The sequence below is a fragment of the Botryllus schlosseri genome, chromosome 8 (genome assembly GCF_051294905.1).
Source record: "Botryllus schlosseri isolate E-star chromosome 8, Bs_hap1, whole genome shotgun sequence".
Classification (NCBI taxonomy): domain Eukaryota; kingdom Metazoa; phylum Chordata; class Ascidiacea; order Stolidobranchia; family Styelidae; genus Botryllus; species Botryllus schlosseri.
The window spans coordinates 26,571,422-26,590,927 of record NC_137243.1 but is presented as its reverse complement, the minus strand read 5'-3'; the positions used below and the strand labels follow the sequence as shown (position 1 = coordinate 26,590,927).

Genomic DNA, 19,506 nt, shown 5'->3' with positions numbered 1-19,506 from the left:
AGGCAGATACGATACGGAACATTCGTGAAGGAAAGCACACCCGGAATTAATAATGAATGGCACTAATTATACTCTTATACAAACCAAAGTAGATAAACGAGCGTAATAACCTGCAGTAGTCATGCAGTGTAAGTCTGATCATATTTCCAGATCGTAAGTAATATCGTGATTGATTTCAGCAACTTCGAGGTAAGCATCTGGATGTCTGATGTGCAACGCGAGATGGAGTTGAACGGTTTTTTAAAACACGTTGTTTAAAACATGTTTTAAACAGTGTTTGAAACAGATGCCTTTTGAAAGAAAATAACTGTTTTTTTTTCAAAGGTTGCCATAATAGTTTTAATGCTATCGAAAACATGTAATATGTGCCTACGGAGGATTTGCACCCAGTGTATAGTCGACTGAAGTGACTGAGATCCTCGAAATATTCGTCGGTTCAACAGTTATAGCAATGGTACGGAATGGGTGTTTTGATGCTGATGACTGCAGACTGTTAAAATGCTGCATAACGATGTAGTCCTGGTTTAAGATATTTTTCGTCTGTTTATGACAGTGGTCGGAAGCCCTTTCCGTCGAAAGAGCAATATTTACCCTATATTTTCAATTGTTAATGAAAATACACTGTGACGTCACAATTAAAAATTCGTGACGTCACTGCTAAAAAACAATAAAAAACATGTTTTAAACATGTTTGTTTTAAATTGATTCTTGTTTCAAATGCAACCCTTGGTGGATTATTCTTTCTATTGACAAGCAGAAGCAGTGTCTAATTTTCTTTCAGGTTTTAATGATATATCCTAACGCTAACTTATATGTTTTTAAATATGCATGCATGTAGCCCATGTATCAAGTGTGCCGATGGAGGCCTATATATCTCAATCGTCACTAGCGGGCACTAAGAATTGCGTTTAAATGCTAAGGACTGTTGGTCAATAGTCCTCTAGTGTTTATTATAGTTCAGAGCTAGTAACTTATTAACTACATATTGCTTCCTTATTGGCAATGCATTATGAGCTGCAATACCGTGCGCGATTCACTGCAATAACACCATGCTTTCGCATTTTGATATGGAAAAGCATAGAGCAGTTTTGAGTGTTGGTCAGGTGTGTGCTGACTTGATAACGTTATGCGACGAATATCCAGAAGAAGACGCTCAAGTCCGGTAACATATTTATTGCTATATCTCAAGATGCAGCGACAAGAACCAGACGTGTACAAATTACCAATCTAGTTATTTGAGGATTAACTATAACTATACTGCTTGTAGTTCTAGTTGTGGATTTTGAAAAGTGAGTAGCTCTAGTTCTAGTTCTATAGTTGTACACTTAAAATAAACTATTTACCAAACAAATAAAAAACACGTGTCGTCGATTGGCGGGAATTGTGATACCGATGTTCTGTTGTGCGCTGTTCTTGCCGCCACTGCTAGCTCAAAGTCATCACCACCAACAACGACGTGGCGCGGGGTGGGTTTTAGGGGTCGAAATCCCTCCCATTTCAAATTTGTACTGATTTTCACATGGAAAGCGATTCCGATAAGATAAGAATTATTGAGTTGCTTCGGAATTGAATCAAGCTAATTGTGTAATTTAGTTAGTTAGTTGCAAATTTCTAATGCGGTTAGTTCTAGTTCTAGTTGCTAGTTGCGAGTTTTAAAAAGTGACTAATTATGTTTCTAGTTCTAGTTGCGCATTTTGGAAATTCAGTGGTTTTTGTACTAGTCTTACAAGTGACAAGTACAGTAGATATATAATCACTAGTCTCCATTTTAGAGTGGAAACTCAATATTGGCAAAGAGGTGGTAATGCTGGCAATGTAGCGGAAGTTCTATCTCATCTCGGCACGCAAGCCGAGTTTTTCGGGACGTTTCCAAATGTCAAGAAGATGAGACCAGCGATCCTCGGAGGAGCAGCAGCAGCAAAGTGAGACGATAGGACAGATGAAACTACTTTTATCATATTTGGTGATAAAACTGTTGATATAGCCTATAAAGTTATGTTAAGTTCTCTACTAGTTGCTGACGATTATCTGCCGCGAGTGCCAGTCGGACATATTCTGGTTTAATTCCATATGAATAAATTAATCATTTGTATATTGTAGTATCTCTAAGAGTATCTTATCAAATTCTCATCAGACATTATTTAGATTTTGCTTGTCGGAATTGGATCGAGCTGGAGTCGATTACAGTCACATAGCAAGGAAACAATGTGAGGACTTCCCGTCGTCGAGCATACTACTCAGCGACAAAACTGGAACTAGGACGATCGCTCACTATCGTGGGTATGGTCGGCTATAATTAACATATGTCTTCTTTCTAGCTAGTTCGATATAAATTGTATAGCAGGTGTTGGCAACCTTTCATATACGACGTGCTAAATGTCAAAGATCTCGCCTGTCAAATATTTATATTTTGATCATATTATCGGTCCAAGCAAGGAATACCACCAACAGCTTATTTGAAGCTTGCGATAGCATCACCAGAGCTATCGTTTAATGTACGTAATATTTGCCTAATTTCTTGCAATTCTTCGCGCTTCGAACGATGTGCTGTGGTAGCTTTGGTAGTGTCCCAGTCCATAAAGCCTAGAGCTAATAGGTACATTAGCCAATAAGGGACAGGTCCACCAAAGTTTTTAAGACACAACCGCTTAATCATGGTAAATTTTGCCTATGCCCATTGCCCATGTATCATATAAGGCTTTGGTCACGAGATGTTTATGAAACTCAGAGTTGGGTAGGGCGATGCAAATTTGAAACCAATGGGTTACAACATAGGTAGGCCTATACTCCCTTTGGACTGACTTTCAAGAAAACTAGAACCAATCGATTTGAGAATAGTTGATCACGTTGATTTAAAACAGGGACAGACAATATACGGCACGCGGGCCGGATCTAGCCCGCGGCGCGTAGGACAGTTTCCGCGCAGTCGTACATTATATTGTGGCCTGAGGCCGTAGTCTGACACAATCCCCCACTACTTGTTTACTACGTCAAATTTCAGTGACTGTAGGTTATTCTTTAGCGAGCGCGTGTGTATACATACGGTCCACGAAGGAGTTTTGGGCGACCCGCAGACAGTTTTCGGTCTTACGTGATAATATGGTCACTGTCTGCCGCAATTCTCTACTAATTTATTGCCTGCTACGTCAAATTACAGTGACTGTAATGACAGTGTTCAGAGAACTTGTTTACAACTTTGATTGACCACAGATGTCTCATTGACTTTAACTGCTATTGAAGTACAAGTACGTTAATAAATTCATTGGATACTGTTTTGGTATCTATGCTTCAAACTTAAAGTTCACATTAAATATGATTAATCCTAGGTGGATAAATACGTGTTTAATGTATAGATTTATGAATCCGGCTGCCAAGTACTTCATTTTTCCATATCCGGCCCACCGACTCCAGAAGTTGCCGGCCCTTGGCTTAAAGGTAGCCTGACCAATTGACCATATATGGTAGCTATAGCCCCATTCGGCCGTGGTGTAGCATATCGACTGGCTAACGGTTCCATTGTTGATGAGTTCGCATTTCCTTTTTTGCGACAAGTATGTTTAGAATATGTCGTGTGCGTCAAATCATTGATGGGTGTGGCATAAAAGGTCACTTGTTGGGTCAGGGTTTGCCGATCGCGCATGGTGTGCACGCAATACATAGCTCATTCATCCATGGTGTGTAGCAGACACTGTCGACTAATCTGCGCAAATATTCAGTTGTCCTAAACAAGCCACGCGTGAATGAATGTTACTCATACCTACTGGATTACTATTGTATTAAATAATTATTTATATTACAGACAAAAAAGGGCGCTTATCGCCGTCTTAAAATCTTGTGAAACACGGCATAAGCTGCGGTATCTTTCTAAGGCTTTTATATATTTCTCTACTACTTCTACTTCCATTTCACAACTCTTTATACGACCTGCTAACTTTTTTACGTTGGATTTTGTATAGTATACAAAGTACTTTTAGGATAGGTTTGCATCACTGTTACGAGCGACATTGTCATAGCAACTGGTATCAATAACCATCGTAACGCTGTAACTGAATTTGAATATACTTCCGAGAATAGCGCCTATTTGTATAGGTATTATAGGTATTTTCCGTAAGATGCATTTTGCAATTTTCACAGTGTCGTCGTCTCAAGCACATGTAATTTTTGAAGCTACGGTCTCAGTACTTTTCAAACCTTCGTTGTCTACTTCTACTTGAAGTAGTATTAACACGTCTAGGCACGTTACTTAGCTACCCAGCCTACACCATTCAGGGTCTTATAGACATGTAAACATTGCGCATAGTCAATTACGTGAACGTGTTTCAGACCGCTGGACGAGCTGACCATTAGTGACTTTTCGGTCTTAGATTTCAAAGAATACTCGTGGATTCATTTCGAGGTGAGTAGCTAAACAGTAGACGAAAGTATGCTATTGATACGCCTAACGCCCTAAATGTTCCGTCAGCTATCTCAGATGTAACGTCAGCGATGTTTCGCCACAGTACTTCGTGTACAATCTGCTTACGCATTACATTGAACAATATCTAAATTAATACAAATGACACCATAATTCCGAATCAACCGGTACCTATAGCCTACATATTTAGAATAAAACTGATGCTTGTATAGTATCATAATCAACAATTAAAACTTTTCAGTAGTAGGCCTATAGTTTGCTACAAACGACTATGGGCCATGCTTCTGTATCCTGCTGACGATTGCGAAGGTCGTCGTTCTTAGAAAACCTACTGATTCAATTGTTTGTCTGTTTTGTGGTATTCATGGTGTTTGTCGACTACTATGGTCATGGTCATTTACACCAGGCCGATATTCTTCATTTTTTCCCGTAACTGCCGACTTATAGCACGGCCCACTTCTAGGCCTTTTGTAAGACACCGCTTACGCGGATGAGGGGGCGAGGATGAGCCTAGATAAACCTCCAACACTTAGGTATAGAAATTCTGAAGTCGACTTCGGTTGGACTCGAACGCAAACCCATTGGTGTTGCAACCGCGGATTATACCACTGCTCTATCTCACCAATTGAAAAATGTCGTATGCACACTTCATCAGGGTATAGGCCAGTGGTTCCCAACGTGGGCGATTTGTAGGTCCAGGGGGGCGAAAATAGCCAAGGGGGCGATAGGGGGGCGAAAACGGACGAAGGGGGCGATAGGGGGGCGATGGCGCGTTGAAATGGCTATATTGGCGTTCATGACCGTAACTGCCACACCCAAACCCGCAATTGAGATGGGGGGCCCGAGATCGAAGGGGGCCCACAATTTTTTCGTGAATTAACATTAATTATAGAGTATTATTTTGGAAATTTAGGCAACTTTTTCAAAAAAAAATCGCGCTGCGCGCCATTTCGTGGTCCCTTATTTCTTGCTTATTGGATAAAAATTATTTTCCAGTGCAGAAATACCTATTTGAAATCGTTTGCGTCTTTTAGTTTAGTACGTATCAGCGATTTGAATATCTTTTGACATAGCAGACAGGACACGAATGTCATTACGTAACGAAGTCATTATACCCACCGGTCCGCCTGAATATGTTCAATTATTATTTACGGGCCCTACATTTTCCAAGACACCGCACTCAGCTTTACCGGTAAATCTGAATACATGAGCAGAGAGAGGATAAAAATTGACAGCAATATATATGCAATTCCCGATCATATTGACCGATTCAATCATGAATGATAGAAATTTTTCGCGCTTTGCGCGAATTAGGCCGACTAACTAAAGAGCCCAACAATTTGTGCTGAGAAGTAGCGGTAAAGAGGTATCGGGGGAGTTTGGTCTCAGGGGTGCAGAAGTTTGCTTTATCGCGCTATGGAGGGGGTGGGTCAAGACCAACGTATTGGGGGGGTTGGCTGATGAAGTGCTGTTACGGTCCTTTTGGAATTAAGTCGGAGAAATCACCTTCTTTCTTAGTCAACTCACCAAAATTTAGCTGGAAAAGTGTAATTACGAGGTCGAGTCCAAAAGTTGACCTTTTTTCTTAGTCAACTTGCCGGTGATTTAAGTCTGTATGCCCATTTTTCGGTTCCCAATATTTGGGGGGCGATTATCGGAGTGGAGTTTGAAAAGGGGGCGATGAGTCGAAAAAGGTTGGGAACCACTGGTATAGGCCAAGGGTACATAATTATTTTTAGCAAAGATTCAGTTTCAAAAGTTTAGAATTCACTCGGATCCGTAATAACTCTCATGAAATAATTTTCAGTCATTCAGATGTCATCCGGTAACTACCATCCTCTTTTAAGAGGATTTGTCGTATTTTTTGAATTTTTTTGGGGTAAATGTAGGTGAAAATAGCACGGATATATACGAGATCGGCACTCAAGTAAAGGTCTGTCGGATCTTTCGGGAGTTGAGCCAGTAAAACGATTATATTTTTAAACAATTTTTCCGGACTATATTCCGGTATTGTGAATCTGAGAATTTTGAAAAAGTCTCCTCTTTTCAGATTCCCAAAATGTGGTAACCCTAGGTATAGCCTACCTACAAAATCAGGTAAATCTGCATTACAAAAACAATAAACGAAATGGATATAGTGGGAGGAGTGGCATTGTTTTCATCTCTTTCTACTTCGTTAAATCTTGTTTGTATACCGGTGAAAGTCAGTCGAAGTCTGTGATGAAGGCTTTCACTGGTCTGGGTCGTACTGATTCGAAATTTATTCTTTATCGAGTTCTTTTTGGATGCTGGACTTGGATCTGTTGCAAAAACCTACTGGGCTAAATACTGAGACAGGTATTGTCTGAATTCAACAGTGAGAAGATAAGCACTGGGACCGCAGCCGGTCAGTTGAGTAGCCCTAGTGTTGGCTAGTGTTTGCATAGGATGTTTGCAAAGGTGAATACTTGTACTCGACCTTCCCTATAAACTTACGCGTGGTAACAATCTGATGTGGCCAATCTTGCGTCACTTGCCTCCTATTGCAACATCAGTCCATCGGATTTAGATTTGGGTTGATGAAGATTTGCGATTAACCGATATTTATGTGAATGCAGGGCCGAGGCAATGTCGAAACAATTGCAAGTGCCATCGAAATGGCCAGTACCAGCACAGCGTCTATGTCACCAACGGAAAGAACCAAACTGTCCGTTGAACTAGAACTCGCAAGACATGACGACTTGATGCACAGCTGCAAATCTGTGGACCTGGTACGTATACTATTTTTAAATTTAATTTGAGTTTAATATTTTTACATTACACCTGTCACGGTGTTGCGCCTTGAAATTTTATTTATCAAGTTACCAAGTTCAATATCTACGAGGCCATTGTCAGACTAGGAGAGCTAAATAATTCTAGTTGTCAGACTAATTAAAGCGAAATGCCTGTAATCTAGTTGTAATCTAGGCTACTTTATATATGCTCCAACTCAAATTCCAATCTAATTTCTGGTTTCCCCGAAAATTCTTCAGAAGATCTGTATATTGTGAAACGAGCCAAGCTTGATGTACAGACGTTTTCCATTCTCGTACTTATGAGTATACGCACTGTGTAGCTATAATCTTAACTATAATCTATTTGGAAAAATTTCTATTGCAACTCTGTGTATAATATGTATGTGCTTTAGGTTGTTGTCAGTCGATATTTCGCAAAACACCGCGGATTCAGAACCGCGATAGAGTGCGTGGAAGGAATGAAGACCTTCTTGAAACCAAGGTATGCAGTATATCTCCCTCTTTCTCTGCAGACGTAGGGGAGATGTGGTACCGATGGATCACTGGGACCGAAAATACTTTAAAAATTCTCCATGATAATTCCATGATTACACTCCGTGAATTTGTCTACAAGTACATGCTGACAGAATCTTTCCTCACATGCAAAAAAATTCGACCTGCATGAGTTATGGGGTCTGTGACGAATGATTTACGTTTTAGGGGGTGTAAAGTAAATTTGGATCGACATTTGCATTTTTATATATCACCTTTCAGACTAATAAACCCGCTATAATTTTTGATGTGAAGTATAGGGCTTGTATCAGGGTATATAATGGCACATATTTTTTGAATCAATACCATCCTCGAGTGGACTATTTTCAAGTCAATTACAATATCCATGGGGTGGGGGACCTATGGAACCATAGCCAAATCAAGCAAAATATATGGACCAACTAATCACTCAACAACAGAAACGCGCCGGCATATATATAGGCTGTAAATCATAGTTACATGCGGTGTTTTATCGCTATTACGAGGTATTTGAACGTCAAAATGTCGATTTGTGGGTAATATGTATGTAGCATTAATTTTGTTAGTTTAGGCGTAAATCAAAACATGCTTTTTTGCCAACATTTAAGTTGATATAATGTATTTGATTCTTGAAGGTCGCGACGAAACATTCTTCATTGGCTTGCTGTAGCTTAGCTTACAGTACACAACAAAACAAGTCAACAAATTTGAGTTTTTGAGCGTATGTCTCATAGGTCCCATGGTCGTGTGCCTTTGGACCCACCGGGTGGGGACCGATGACACGTTCGAGCAACAAATTCTAAACGTTTATAAATTTTTTTCGAAAAGGCGGATATTCATGTAAATGTCCGCGATAGGTAGAGCTTGTATCGAAGTGTTGAGACAGCAAAAGATCTGCTATTCTCGGCTGAAGATTTGAGGGCCAGAGATCGTTTTGTAATTTTTGATCCATCGGTACCACATCTCCCCTATGTCAGATAGGTCCATGCGAATTTGTTTATGGCTGCGATGTAAAAATGACCTGAGGGAACGAAGTCCACGATAATGCGACAAACGACAATCAGCCGCTGCACAGTTTCTAAATTATTGTTTTCTAAAGCAGTTCTAACTTGACGACCCCAAATCTCGATTTGTAGGTCAGTAGTTGTGCTGTGGTCCATAGCTCAATTTGGCGTGCCGATTACTAAAAACAATGCCCAAACCCACTCACGTCCTCATGTGGGAAACTGGCGGCTATATGTGCGCAGTAATACAAATTATGCAATTGCGAACTCGCAATCCATGTCTATCAAGACTATAACAGCGCGTATAGGTATTTTGGAACGATTTCCATCCTTATCCAATCGAATTAGTCAAGTAGACGTGAAATTCTGCGTCATGCGAATTACAGATAAGTTATTCGGCCACGCCGGGCGTCAAGTGTATTTACTCTTAACACATAGCACTATTGGCTTCTCCTCCTTACACTTGAGTGAGAAATTATATATCTATTTTTCTATTTGTGTAGCAATACTGACTATGCCTCGACCACCTCTGCATTACACGTACGTTCAATTTTTAGATTGCGGTAGTTGGTTCGTTGCTAAGAATAGTCTGCGAATTTATAGCACGCGGTCATGCTTGGTTATCATTAGGGCAAGTTTTTGTTGCAGTTAAATCCGTGGAAAGTTGCATTTATTCATTTATTTTCGAAAAAAGTTGCAGAAGTTGCATTTTGACCACATTTTGCTCGGTTGACTAAAAAAAGGTCAATTTTCCGGCTCAGCTCCCGAAATACCCGTAAAAGCGCTACTTCGGTGCTGATTTACGGTGTTTCAGTCGAACTTGGCCGTGTATTTCACCAATATCGAAAATACTTTCATGAAAAATCGAAAACGTAGCAAAATGTTGCAAAAAGTTGCATGAAAAATATGGACAAAAGTTGCAAAAAGTTGCGCTATAAGATTCCTTCAAACAGCTTAAAACAGCATTCTACATATCTTACGAGTATTTAGGAAGCTGCCGGAAGCTGTAAAAAAAGTTGCAAAAGTTGCAAAAACTTGCCCTAGTTGTCATATAGTTATCACACGCTTTGTTGGATTTGGCTTTCCATATAGCTTATAAACCTCATTCTAGTATTCACTCATTTTTCAGAGCGGAAATCGTTTGCTCGTGGGGAGAAGCAGGCGCGGCTTGTGCTACAAATATAATCGGCGATAAAGCGGTGTTGATACCGGCAACGAAGCCAGAGAAAGTCGCCGACACGCTAGGCGCCGGTGACACTTTCCAAGCCGCCTTGATACACGCAAGGTTGCACGACCTATCTCTAGAGAACAGCGTCAAATACGCTTGCAAAGTCGCAAGCAAGAAAATATCAGCGAGGGGATACAACGCCGTGAAGGGAATGGGCTTATAGTGCTATCCGAATGAGACAGATATTTCGAATACGCTATGAAATACACGATCTATTGATACTACGCCGTGGTGGATATGAAAATGGTTTAATTCACTTCAGCTCATCAACTCTTAAGAGACAATAATACGATGAAATGAAAAGATAGTAAGGGGCCGAAAAGACTTGTATAGTAGTCTTTCAATTAGTCGCTCACATCGGACTAGAGAACATGCAAACTAAAGACATTTGCCTGACTTGTGGAAAATACTGCATTTTCAAAATGCGCAACGAGAACTAGAACTAGAACTAGAACTGGAAATAAAACTTTAATTACGCAATTTTCACAATCCTCCACTATACATGGGCGGACAACTCCTCCAGTCGACGGGCCTGATATGGGAAAATTAAGTAGGCTACTTGGCGGGCCGGATTGCTGAATCGATACATTAATCGCGTATTTATCCACCTAGGCTATACAAAGAATAAATCGTAATGAATAAAAAACTTCACGGTTAAAAAATATGGAGACCCGCCAAGAACGATAAGTTGTTTCATGGCCATCTGTCTCAGGTTGGTATAGACTTGATTCACCCAATGACGCATAACATTTTTCAATGCTTTCAGACATTGTCAACTAAATGTTTTATATTGTATTTGTTTCGTCTTAGAATTTCTCTGTCATGGTAGAAACTGTCTTCGGGTAACATATTTTAGTTGGCCATGTTTCAGTTTAGCAGTTCTCTTTCTGAGTGAAAACTATCAGCGGGCCGCTCGAAATCCCCTCGCGGGCTGGATGAGGCCCGCGGCCCCGTATATATCCACCCTTGCTCTACTAGAACTAGAACTAAAACTACTCACGTTTCAAAATCCCCGACTAGAACTAACACTAGAACCACAGTTAAGAATTGATAGTTCATTGACCGTCAACGAACTAGATTGGAACTTTGTATAAGTCTGGCATGTGCAGTACAGTTGTTTTGATATTATAATTTTACTGATGAAACTGAGGCATACATACCCCAAAAGTACTTTTTGCTTTGCAAAATACGAAGTGTCAAAATTCATTATAGCTTTTCTTAAAAAACTGCTTGAGTAAGTGGGCGAAACCGGCTTGATTAGGCCTACCCAGAAAAAAATTGAATTACGTCATTACTGATCATCTCTGAATGTGATATCAAAACCCTTGGTAATTTTTATATTATATGTTGACTTGCATTTAGTTCACAAGACACTTCCAATGGTACATTGTTGCCAGTATAATCAAGAATATGCAAACCGTACACAAGATACTTATTGCAACATCGGACACGGTATTGTAATAGCTAGTAACTACGTAAACAGCATTTGAATTATTGATCCATCTTCTGAAATATTCATATTTTTTTGACCGGTGCGTCCTGACCGATGCCGTGTAAAGAAATACGTTTGATCGCATCAGTGACATTCGAATAATCGTAGACGAGCTGCTTTTGTTACGACAACATTTTTTTCGTGTGCTAAGCCGGTCCTCGTCTCCACGAGACATCACTAAAACTTCAATATATTAACATTTGATAACGGATAGTTGTGTATATGCGTACAATCGGCATATGGTAACACTTAACCCTAACCCTAACTAACCAAGTAAAATACACCCGGTTAATCCAGCCGATTATATCTATATCCTAACGTGAACCAATATCACAGACGCGCGCCGTTCAAACTTGGCAATTTTTCACGTGACAAACATTTTTTTTCTACGGTTCACAGATGTTCGGCGAGAGAATAATTCAATTGCGTACTTTTAGGCTTCCATAAAATGCGCATCTCAAGAGTTGCATTCTACAAAATGAATCCTGATTGAGTCTACTCAGACCGGCTACTTGACGTTGTAAGACACCTCGATTTAAATCATCATTTCTTGAATTCAAAAGACATATTATACATGGCATATGACATGACCTTATAAGGAAGTATCTTATTTCTCCATGACTTTGTGTCGTTCTGCGCACTCTGTACAGATGCTTGACAACATGCCATTTAATCCTATTTCAGACACCTCTTCTGATCACTGCACGGTACGGTATCAGTCAAAATCTAGAATCGGTATATGGATGATACGACGCAATTATAACATTCAAAATCGTTAAATATTTATGATTATTGCCGTTGTTAAAACCTAGAAGTTTGATCACAAATTAAACTCATTCCAAGTTCAAGAAAAATCATTTCTGTAAGATGGTTTTCGCGCTTCCCTTTAGGAGTCTTCACACCCCTCAGTTTGAGAACCACTGATCTATATAGCATATAATCCAACTTATGCTGCTGTACCGGCTATTATATATCTACTGACTCGAGCTCACACGTTAGTGTCTTGTATTTCCCGTGGAGGACGATTTCGCGAATCATCCTGGAAATATCCATTACAATAGAGATGGTATCATCGAGGCGAAATGCACGCGGAATACGAATATAAGCAATAATTCGCCTATCTCTGAAAAATCAAAACTTGTGAAAAATCTCCTTATTGAACTGCGTATCGTAGCTAACCCGAAAGCTATTATGCTTTCTTACATATATTCAACGGAAGGGAACGACTCAAACTATATAGCGCGCTTTTATACAAATAATTGGAATTGGATGTTACATGACGCATTGTCGTCGGCCGACCTGAAGCTGTCAATATTGCTGAAGTCTCCTTGCTTGGTTATTTCTACTGATAGAAATATAGGTTTATATTGAGTTCAGTTTAAGAACACCTGGTTTAGATGTATGTGATCTTGTTCTAAGTAGGAACGGATTTTAAGGCCTAACTGTGACGCCGCGCTTTACAATCGAGGAATCGCGATGTCGCAGATATGGCTGGGCAAATCGAGTGCCTGATAGATTCGATTCTTAATCGAGTATTAGAAGTCTATAGTCAAGTCTGGAATCATTCATTATGACTTCGCAACAGTAATGGAAATATGGAAACGTCACAAATATACCTTTCTTGTGATCACAAAGAATAATGTGCCAGTTTTACATCACATAAAACATTATTTGGTATTTTCAATCATCAGTATTTCCTGGAACAAACTGACAGAGTCGTGGGTTGATCCCACTCTCGACCGTAGCTTTGTACTACACGTTTGGTATGTTGCGCTACGGCCAATCGAGGTTTACAGTCTTGCACATGGAAATATAGTATGGAAACTATAAATCTCGTTAATAAATTATCTTTTATAGTGGCAAGAAACGTACAATTTTGTACTCGAAATAATCATCTCTCACTATACCCGACTAGAGTCATTAGAATTAATTCTCCATTCAGATTCGAGTACTCAAATCATTGTGCCCGGCCGTAAATACAATTGGGGTTGCATTGCACATGTTCAAAACATGGCCCTTGTTTAAAACATGTTTTATTGTTTTCTTCTTTTAAATCTTGACGTCACGAATCTTTAATTGTGACGTCACATTAGAACGACGTTGGCAATGGAAAATATAGGGTGGATCCTTGAACGAAAAGGGCTTCCGATCACTGTCATAAACAGACCAAAAATACTTTTCACCAGGACTGCATATGTGGTGACGTTATGTAGCAGTTTACGGTCGGCGGTCATCATCATCAGAACACCCATTTCTTACCAATTATATCTATATCCTCTAGCTATGTCTGTGGATCCAACGACGATTTCGAGGGTTGCATCCACTCCATATCGTATACGTCAACTATATTGGATGCAAATCGTCCGTAGGATCATACTACATGTTTTTCGAAATTTTTGTAGAAGTACGTTTGAAAAAATAGCTATTTTGGTCTAAAAAAAGGCATTTGTTTGAAACACTGTTTAAAACATGTTTAGAACAAAGTGTTTTAGAACACCGTTTATTTTAAATGCAGCCCTAACCATAATATACAACTACTATATTGCTAGAGAATGAATACTGGCGCACAAAATGGTCTGTACATCAACAGCAGTGATAAAACAACAAAACAAAAAACAAAGACAAAAAAATATTGTAATGAAAATTTACTGGAAATCAGTGTGATTTCTGTTGTGTCAGTCAGGTGTGTGTCTTGTGTTCCAGAGACCCCCCGACACTGGCTCAGCGAACCCATAAGGTTCGTGTGAAAGCCGGTTAGAATCACAATGTTCAATATTGTCGCGGGTTCATGGCAGTGTCATTCTTTCTCTTGCTGCGATAATTGACCTCAACTAACGCGTAAATGATAACGCAATTATAGTTAGTTGATATATCATCGATACGTTTCAACATATTTATGATTAAGACGCCGTGAAAATTATTACGCACGATACAAATATGAGGTTGCGTCTTCGATTGGTTATTTGCGCTGCGCTGAGTAAGCCACGCAACCTCAAAATTAAATTACGAGACCCTTTGAGGCACAGAACTACAGTATAGACTTGAATAGTATATTCATATCGAAATAAACCCGAATATTTTCGGCAGACATTCGTCAGGGGTAATCGTCAACAACTTGTAGGGAAAATAAAGGAAAGTTGTGTATTAACAATCGTGTCAACAAATTAAATTAACGCTCCCTAACCCATTCGAAAATGAGTTTATACCGAGGTAGATTAAGTAACGAATTTAGTTTGCAAGCTCGCACCCAGGCACAAGCGATAATTAGCGCCTTTCATTTTGTGACTATTTTTAACAAAACCCCTTCATGTCGAAGCGCCTTAGCCCTTGTAAGCACTTAATCTGATTGTTACTGATTCACAGTTCAACGCAATAGTCACGGCGCGTAGACTTCTATCAAAGTGACGGGCAAACGGGATCGTTCAAAGCAAGACGCCTTGTCACACGACAGGTCCGTTCAGCTCGAGATAACATGCTAAGCGTTGGTATCCAAGGTATTGTATTCAGCGGGGCTGATGTTGATAGCTTTTACAAAGGTCCGTGGATATACCATCCGCAATGCGGAAATAATACAGATGGCATTCATTAGGAGGATCTCACAGTGCTGAAAACATGTCGTCGCACATGGAGAATTGTAGATAAGAGCGTATTGCTTGCGATTACACAGCACGCGCTTCGCTGTGTCACCTTGAGAAGATATACTTGGTTAGTTGCGTTGCAGCAGAGAAATATATCGCCATTCGCCAACATGGGAGACGATATAAATTATTCAACGAGTTAGCGATCAGAAATTACCACTTTGCAATCTTACATTTATACCGAGACTTGCGCGATTTCGCACTTGCATATGCAAATTAATTTCTGGCGTATTTTAGATGTTGATGTAAAACAATTGCATAGTATATTCGTATTGAAATGAACACGAATATTTTCGGCTGACACTCGTCAGAGGTAATCGTCAGCAACTAGTAGAGAATTGGAAAGAACATTGTATATCAACAATCGTCCACAATATAGGCCAATTACCAATTACTAGATGCTGACGATTACCCTGACGAGTGTCAGCCGAAGAGGTTCAGGTTTATTTCAATCTGAATATACAGTTCAATTGAATACTGAAGTTTTGTACTTACAAGAAGCTGATATAAAACTGGTGAAATGGTGCGATTTCGTCTACGTCTACACGAAATATCGCATTCAGCTGTTCACTTGCATATTATATTCCGCTTCACTCAAAATTTGATGATTGCTCTTATGGGAAGTCGCAGTGACGGATGGTGAGTGTATGTGTCAGACGTAGGCTATTCCGTTGCAGCCAGTCAGCAGTAGAAGGGACTGTGCTATCCTTAAGCTGCGATTGAACAGTGTATTATTCATAGTACGTGAATAGTTTTGATTCGATTGCATGCTTGAGAACAGATTGCAATAATGCGTTGTTGTTGCATTTACCCTGTTGGGGACGCTGACGAGATTGATTAAATTATTATTTATTCACGTTTATAATGAAATGCAGCATTTCCATCCAATATCAATATCAGTGTATTAATAACCTCATCATTCAAAACACCACAATATTGCAATACAATGAAAAGATAGGAAGGTGTCGAAACGAATTGGAGTACATACAGTCTTTGAAATCATACACTCACCTGGGCCTTCACGATGTAAATAGAAAGGCATGTTCGCTGTAGAGAAAGAAACAAGGGATAACATAAAACGACTAATGATGAAATGAATGACGTGCGTGCCGAGGCGAGGTTGATATGTCAGATTGAGTTAATCGAAGGAAATATCAAATGGGATATTGAGACGATATTGGAGGAAGAGAATAAGTATTATTGGGACCACGTCCAAATTGATTCCGCAAGTCACAATTTCGCTGATGCAGTCTGCATTCCAAGTTTAGTAGGAAACGCGATCCGCATGTGTCATGCACACAGAGCCGAATAACTGGAAAATTTTCGGCTTCTCCAAAGTAGACGAGAATTAGAATTATAGCTACAAAAGTTTGTTCAAAAATAGATTGCAATCAAAACTCGCCTACTGAATTCGCGAAACCTTGGAAATTTATTCAAGTTCATTTCATATCACACCAGAGTTCATTCTTATAACCATGTAAATGGCAAATATTTGTACAGGAAGCTTGTCTTGTTTCGCACTATGCCAGGGGTGTCAAAAGGTCGCGGACCGGATTCAAAAGGTTTGATTGGGCCGGACCAGGCAAATGATTTCATTATGTTACTTACGAATCCACATCTTTATTTTCAATGGAATGCGTGACTATCAAGGCTCTATGCATAACAGAATCTAACATATACCACGGGATCATGTAGGCTCTATTCGCGCAATACCGTTATTCGCAAACAAATGAATTGGGAAACATAGAATTAGTTATTGGTCGATTGAATAGTTATAAACCTCTAAAACGGTGGCTCTAACGACGATATAACCTGGTATATTTTTATTCTCCCATTTGCTTTAGTCGTGATGCGTTGTTGGCCCTGCGTGTTCGTGGTGAGTAATAGAAGAGATTGTAAATGCTGATGTCGGAATTTTGTTCATTGTAAACATATCACTCATTCGCTATTTGAGATCCTTTGGAGACCGGGGCTGGGGCCTTTTGGGACAGAGTGAGGTAGCAATGCGACTAAACATATTTTAATTCTATTCTTCGTGTAGCTATTATATTCTTCTTATATTTTACATACAACGATTTCGCATTGTCATTTGCGCCTCTGTGAATACCTATTATTTGGCCCATTTCACCAAAAAACTCTGAACTGAGTGTGAACGTTTTGCCTACTCGGAATGTAGCGTCAATGTCACTGACCAGTACCTAATGGTTACTTGAGTGAGAATTTAACGCTTCCGACATATGGATATAATGTGGCTTGAGAACAAACAGAACATGTTCGACATTTGCCGTCTTGAGAGATTATTTACGTCAAAATATTTATTACTAAAATTTCAAGTTATGTCAGAACTGTTCTGGATATGCTATAATTTTTCAAGTTACAATTGCCTCGCGTGCCGGCTGCGACCCGCGGCCGTATGTTTGACACCCCTGGATACAGTTCTCATGTAGAATTTTCAGGAAAGCCAGAAGTTAGATTAAGCATAGCAACATTTCGCAAATTAGATTCGAATTGAAGCAAAAAAACATTTCACAAATATGATTAAAATCAGAATACCCGTATTTCGCTATAATAAGTCTAATTATACACAACTGGAATTACCTAGTTGTTAAAGTCTGTGCACATACGGCTATTGTAATTCTCTATAAATTATGAAGGTGAGAATATTTCTTTATATGATAATCATGTAAAGTCTACTGCGCAACAAATAACTTGAATAATATATTCATATTGAATAGACTCGATATTTTCGGCTGACACTCGTCAGGGGTAATCGTCAGCAACTATAGTAGAGAAGTGGGAATAAATTCCGATTATGATCACCACTGACGAGTGACAATGGAAATAATCGGGTTCATTTCAATATGAATGTATTATTTAATTTTATTTTAAAGTTCTGTACCTCCAAGAAGCTCAACAATTAAATGACTTGTAATCTATACACACAATAAAACGGAAACGTCCAAAGCCCCGTGACGCTATTGACGACACCGAACCGCCACATTAATGATGCAATAGAACGCAGGAAAATAATACAGTTGAGTGACAAATTTTCATGATTAATTTATTGGCTGGAATAAACAATGGATCGTGGAAGTCGATCCTCGCGTCTCGCATGAAATTCCGGCCTTTCTTTGTGCCAGCTGCTCTAACAGTATTGCGAATTGAGGGTCGCAAGTCACAAGCAGTTACGCGTTGTTGGATAGCGCGCATTAAACATGTTTCCCGGGAATAAACTAGCTTCAGCCCAAACATCATTTATAGACAGTGTCGGAAGTGACAGAAATTAGTGTAAACTGCTAGAACTGCAATGGCTACTCGCCTTTCACGCAGTATGATGCATTGTATAGCCGTTGGTGACGAGCATTGTCTTAGAAACGACTCTTGTAGGTGTAGAACCTCAGTTTGCAATTGTATAATATATTGATGTTGAATAAACACGAATATTGTCGGATCGTCAGAAACTACTAAAGAATTGAAGAACAGTGTTCTTCCCAATTCCCTGCCAGTCGGTGACGATTACCTATGACGAATGTCGGCCAAAATGATTCGGATTTATTTCAGTATCAATATAATAATCGATGGGATTATATGACTACTAGCTGATGTTTGCAATCTAAAAAAATGTTGCTTTTTAAGCAAATTTTGCTACTATTTTATACTCACAGCTGGAAAAGATAAAGGTGTACGATTGTTGATATACAATGTTCCTTCCAATTATCTACTACTTGTTGACGATTATCCCGGACGAGTGGCAGCCGGAAATATTCGGGCCATTTCAATATCAATATCTTTTTCAAAGGTATCTCGGTTCATTTTCAGGGATTATTGTTACTCAGGCGAGATCGAGTAGTCACACCTCAGAAATCGGTGTTGTGCATTTTGCCGCAGACGCATGCAATTATTCAATGCCCAAAATCTTGAACAGTCCGAACTTCGATATGATCCTAAAGTCCTGCGTAAATTACGAATTAGACTTTGCGTTTTGCGTTAGTTTATGCCGACAGAGATACATGATGGTCATTTATGACATATATCTCGTTTTCTTTAAATCTCAGCTATTTGCTGGCGATTACCACTGACGACTGTCAACCGAAAATCTTCGTGTTCATTTCCATGTACATATATCATTAAAATGTTTATCGCTTTCTGTTTCGTGATTCATATAATATATACAGTTATACACATGACATATATGTATTATGTTAAGGGAGGGAATAACTAAATAAATATGTTATGTACCAATGAGCAATGTCCTTTCCATGCCAAAAGCATGCAGGCACCAGGCATCTCGTTGTATGGCAATGAAATGAAATCTTAAAATATCCTATATCATCAAGTCGGAACATTAGGTGTAAATCGAGTAACACGTGTAATTTTCAATAGCCCGCTGCTGGGATAAATCAGATCTAAAGGAAGGCAGTTTTACAACAATAAAGATGATTGTAA

At 39.4% G+C, this 19,506-nt stretch overlaps 1 protein-coding gene across 1 annotated transcript; it reads left to right on the top strand.

The window, feature by feature from the left end:
* The first annotated feature begins 943 nt into the window (after positions 1–943).
* On the top strand, positions 944–10,154 carry LOC145444674 (ketohexokinase-like). Its single transcript, XM_080322692.1, has 7 exons — positions 944–1,162; positions 1,773–1,922; positions 2,146–2,280; positions 4,324–4,396; positions 7,012–7,164; positions 7,581–7,669; positions 9,832–10,154. Exons 1-7 carry the CDS (start codon positions 1,050–1,052, stop codon positions 10,091–10,093), a joined length of 975 nt encoding a protein of 324 aa, XP_080178818.1. The 5' UTR covers positions 944–1,049; the 3' UTR covers positions 10,094–10,154.
* The last annotated feature ends 9,352 nt before the right edge of the window (positions 10,155–19,506 follow it).

Coding starts and splice junctions, on each gene's coding strand:
- LOC145444674 (XM_080322692.1), top strand. CDS start 1,050: ATGCTTTCGCATTTTGATATGGAAAAGCATAGAGCAGTTTTGAGTGTT. Junction 1,923..2,145: donor GGAGGAGCAGCAGCAGCAAA/GTGAGACGATAG, acceptor GACATTATTTAG/ATTTTGCTTGTCGGAATTGG. Junction 7,670..9,831: donor AAGACCTTCTTGAAACCAAG/GTATGCAGTATA, acceptor CTCATTTTTCAG/AGCGGAAATCGTTTGCTCGT.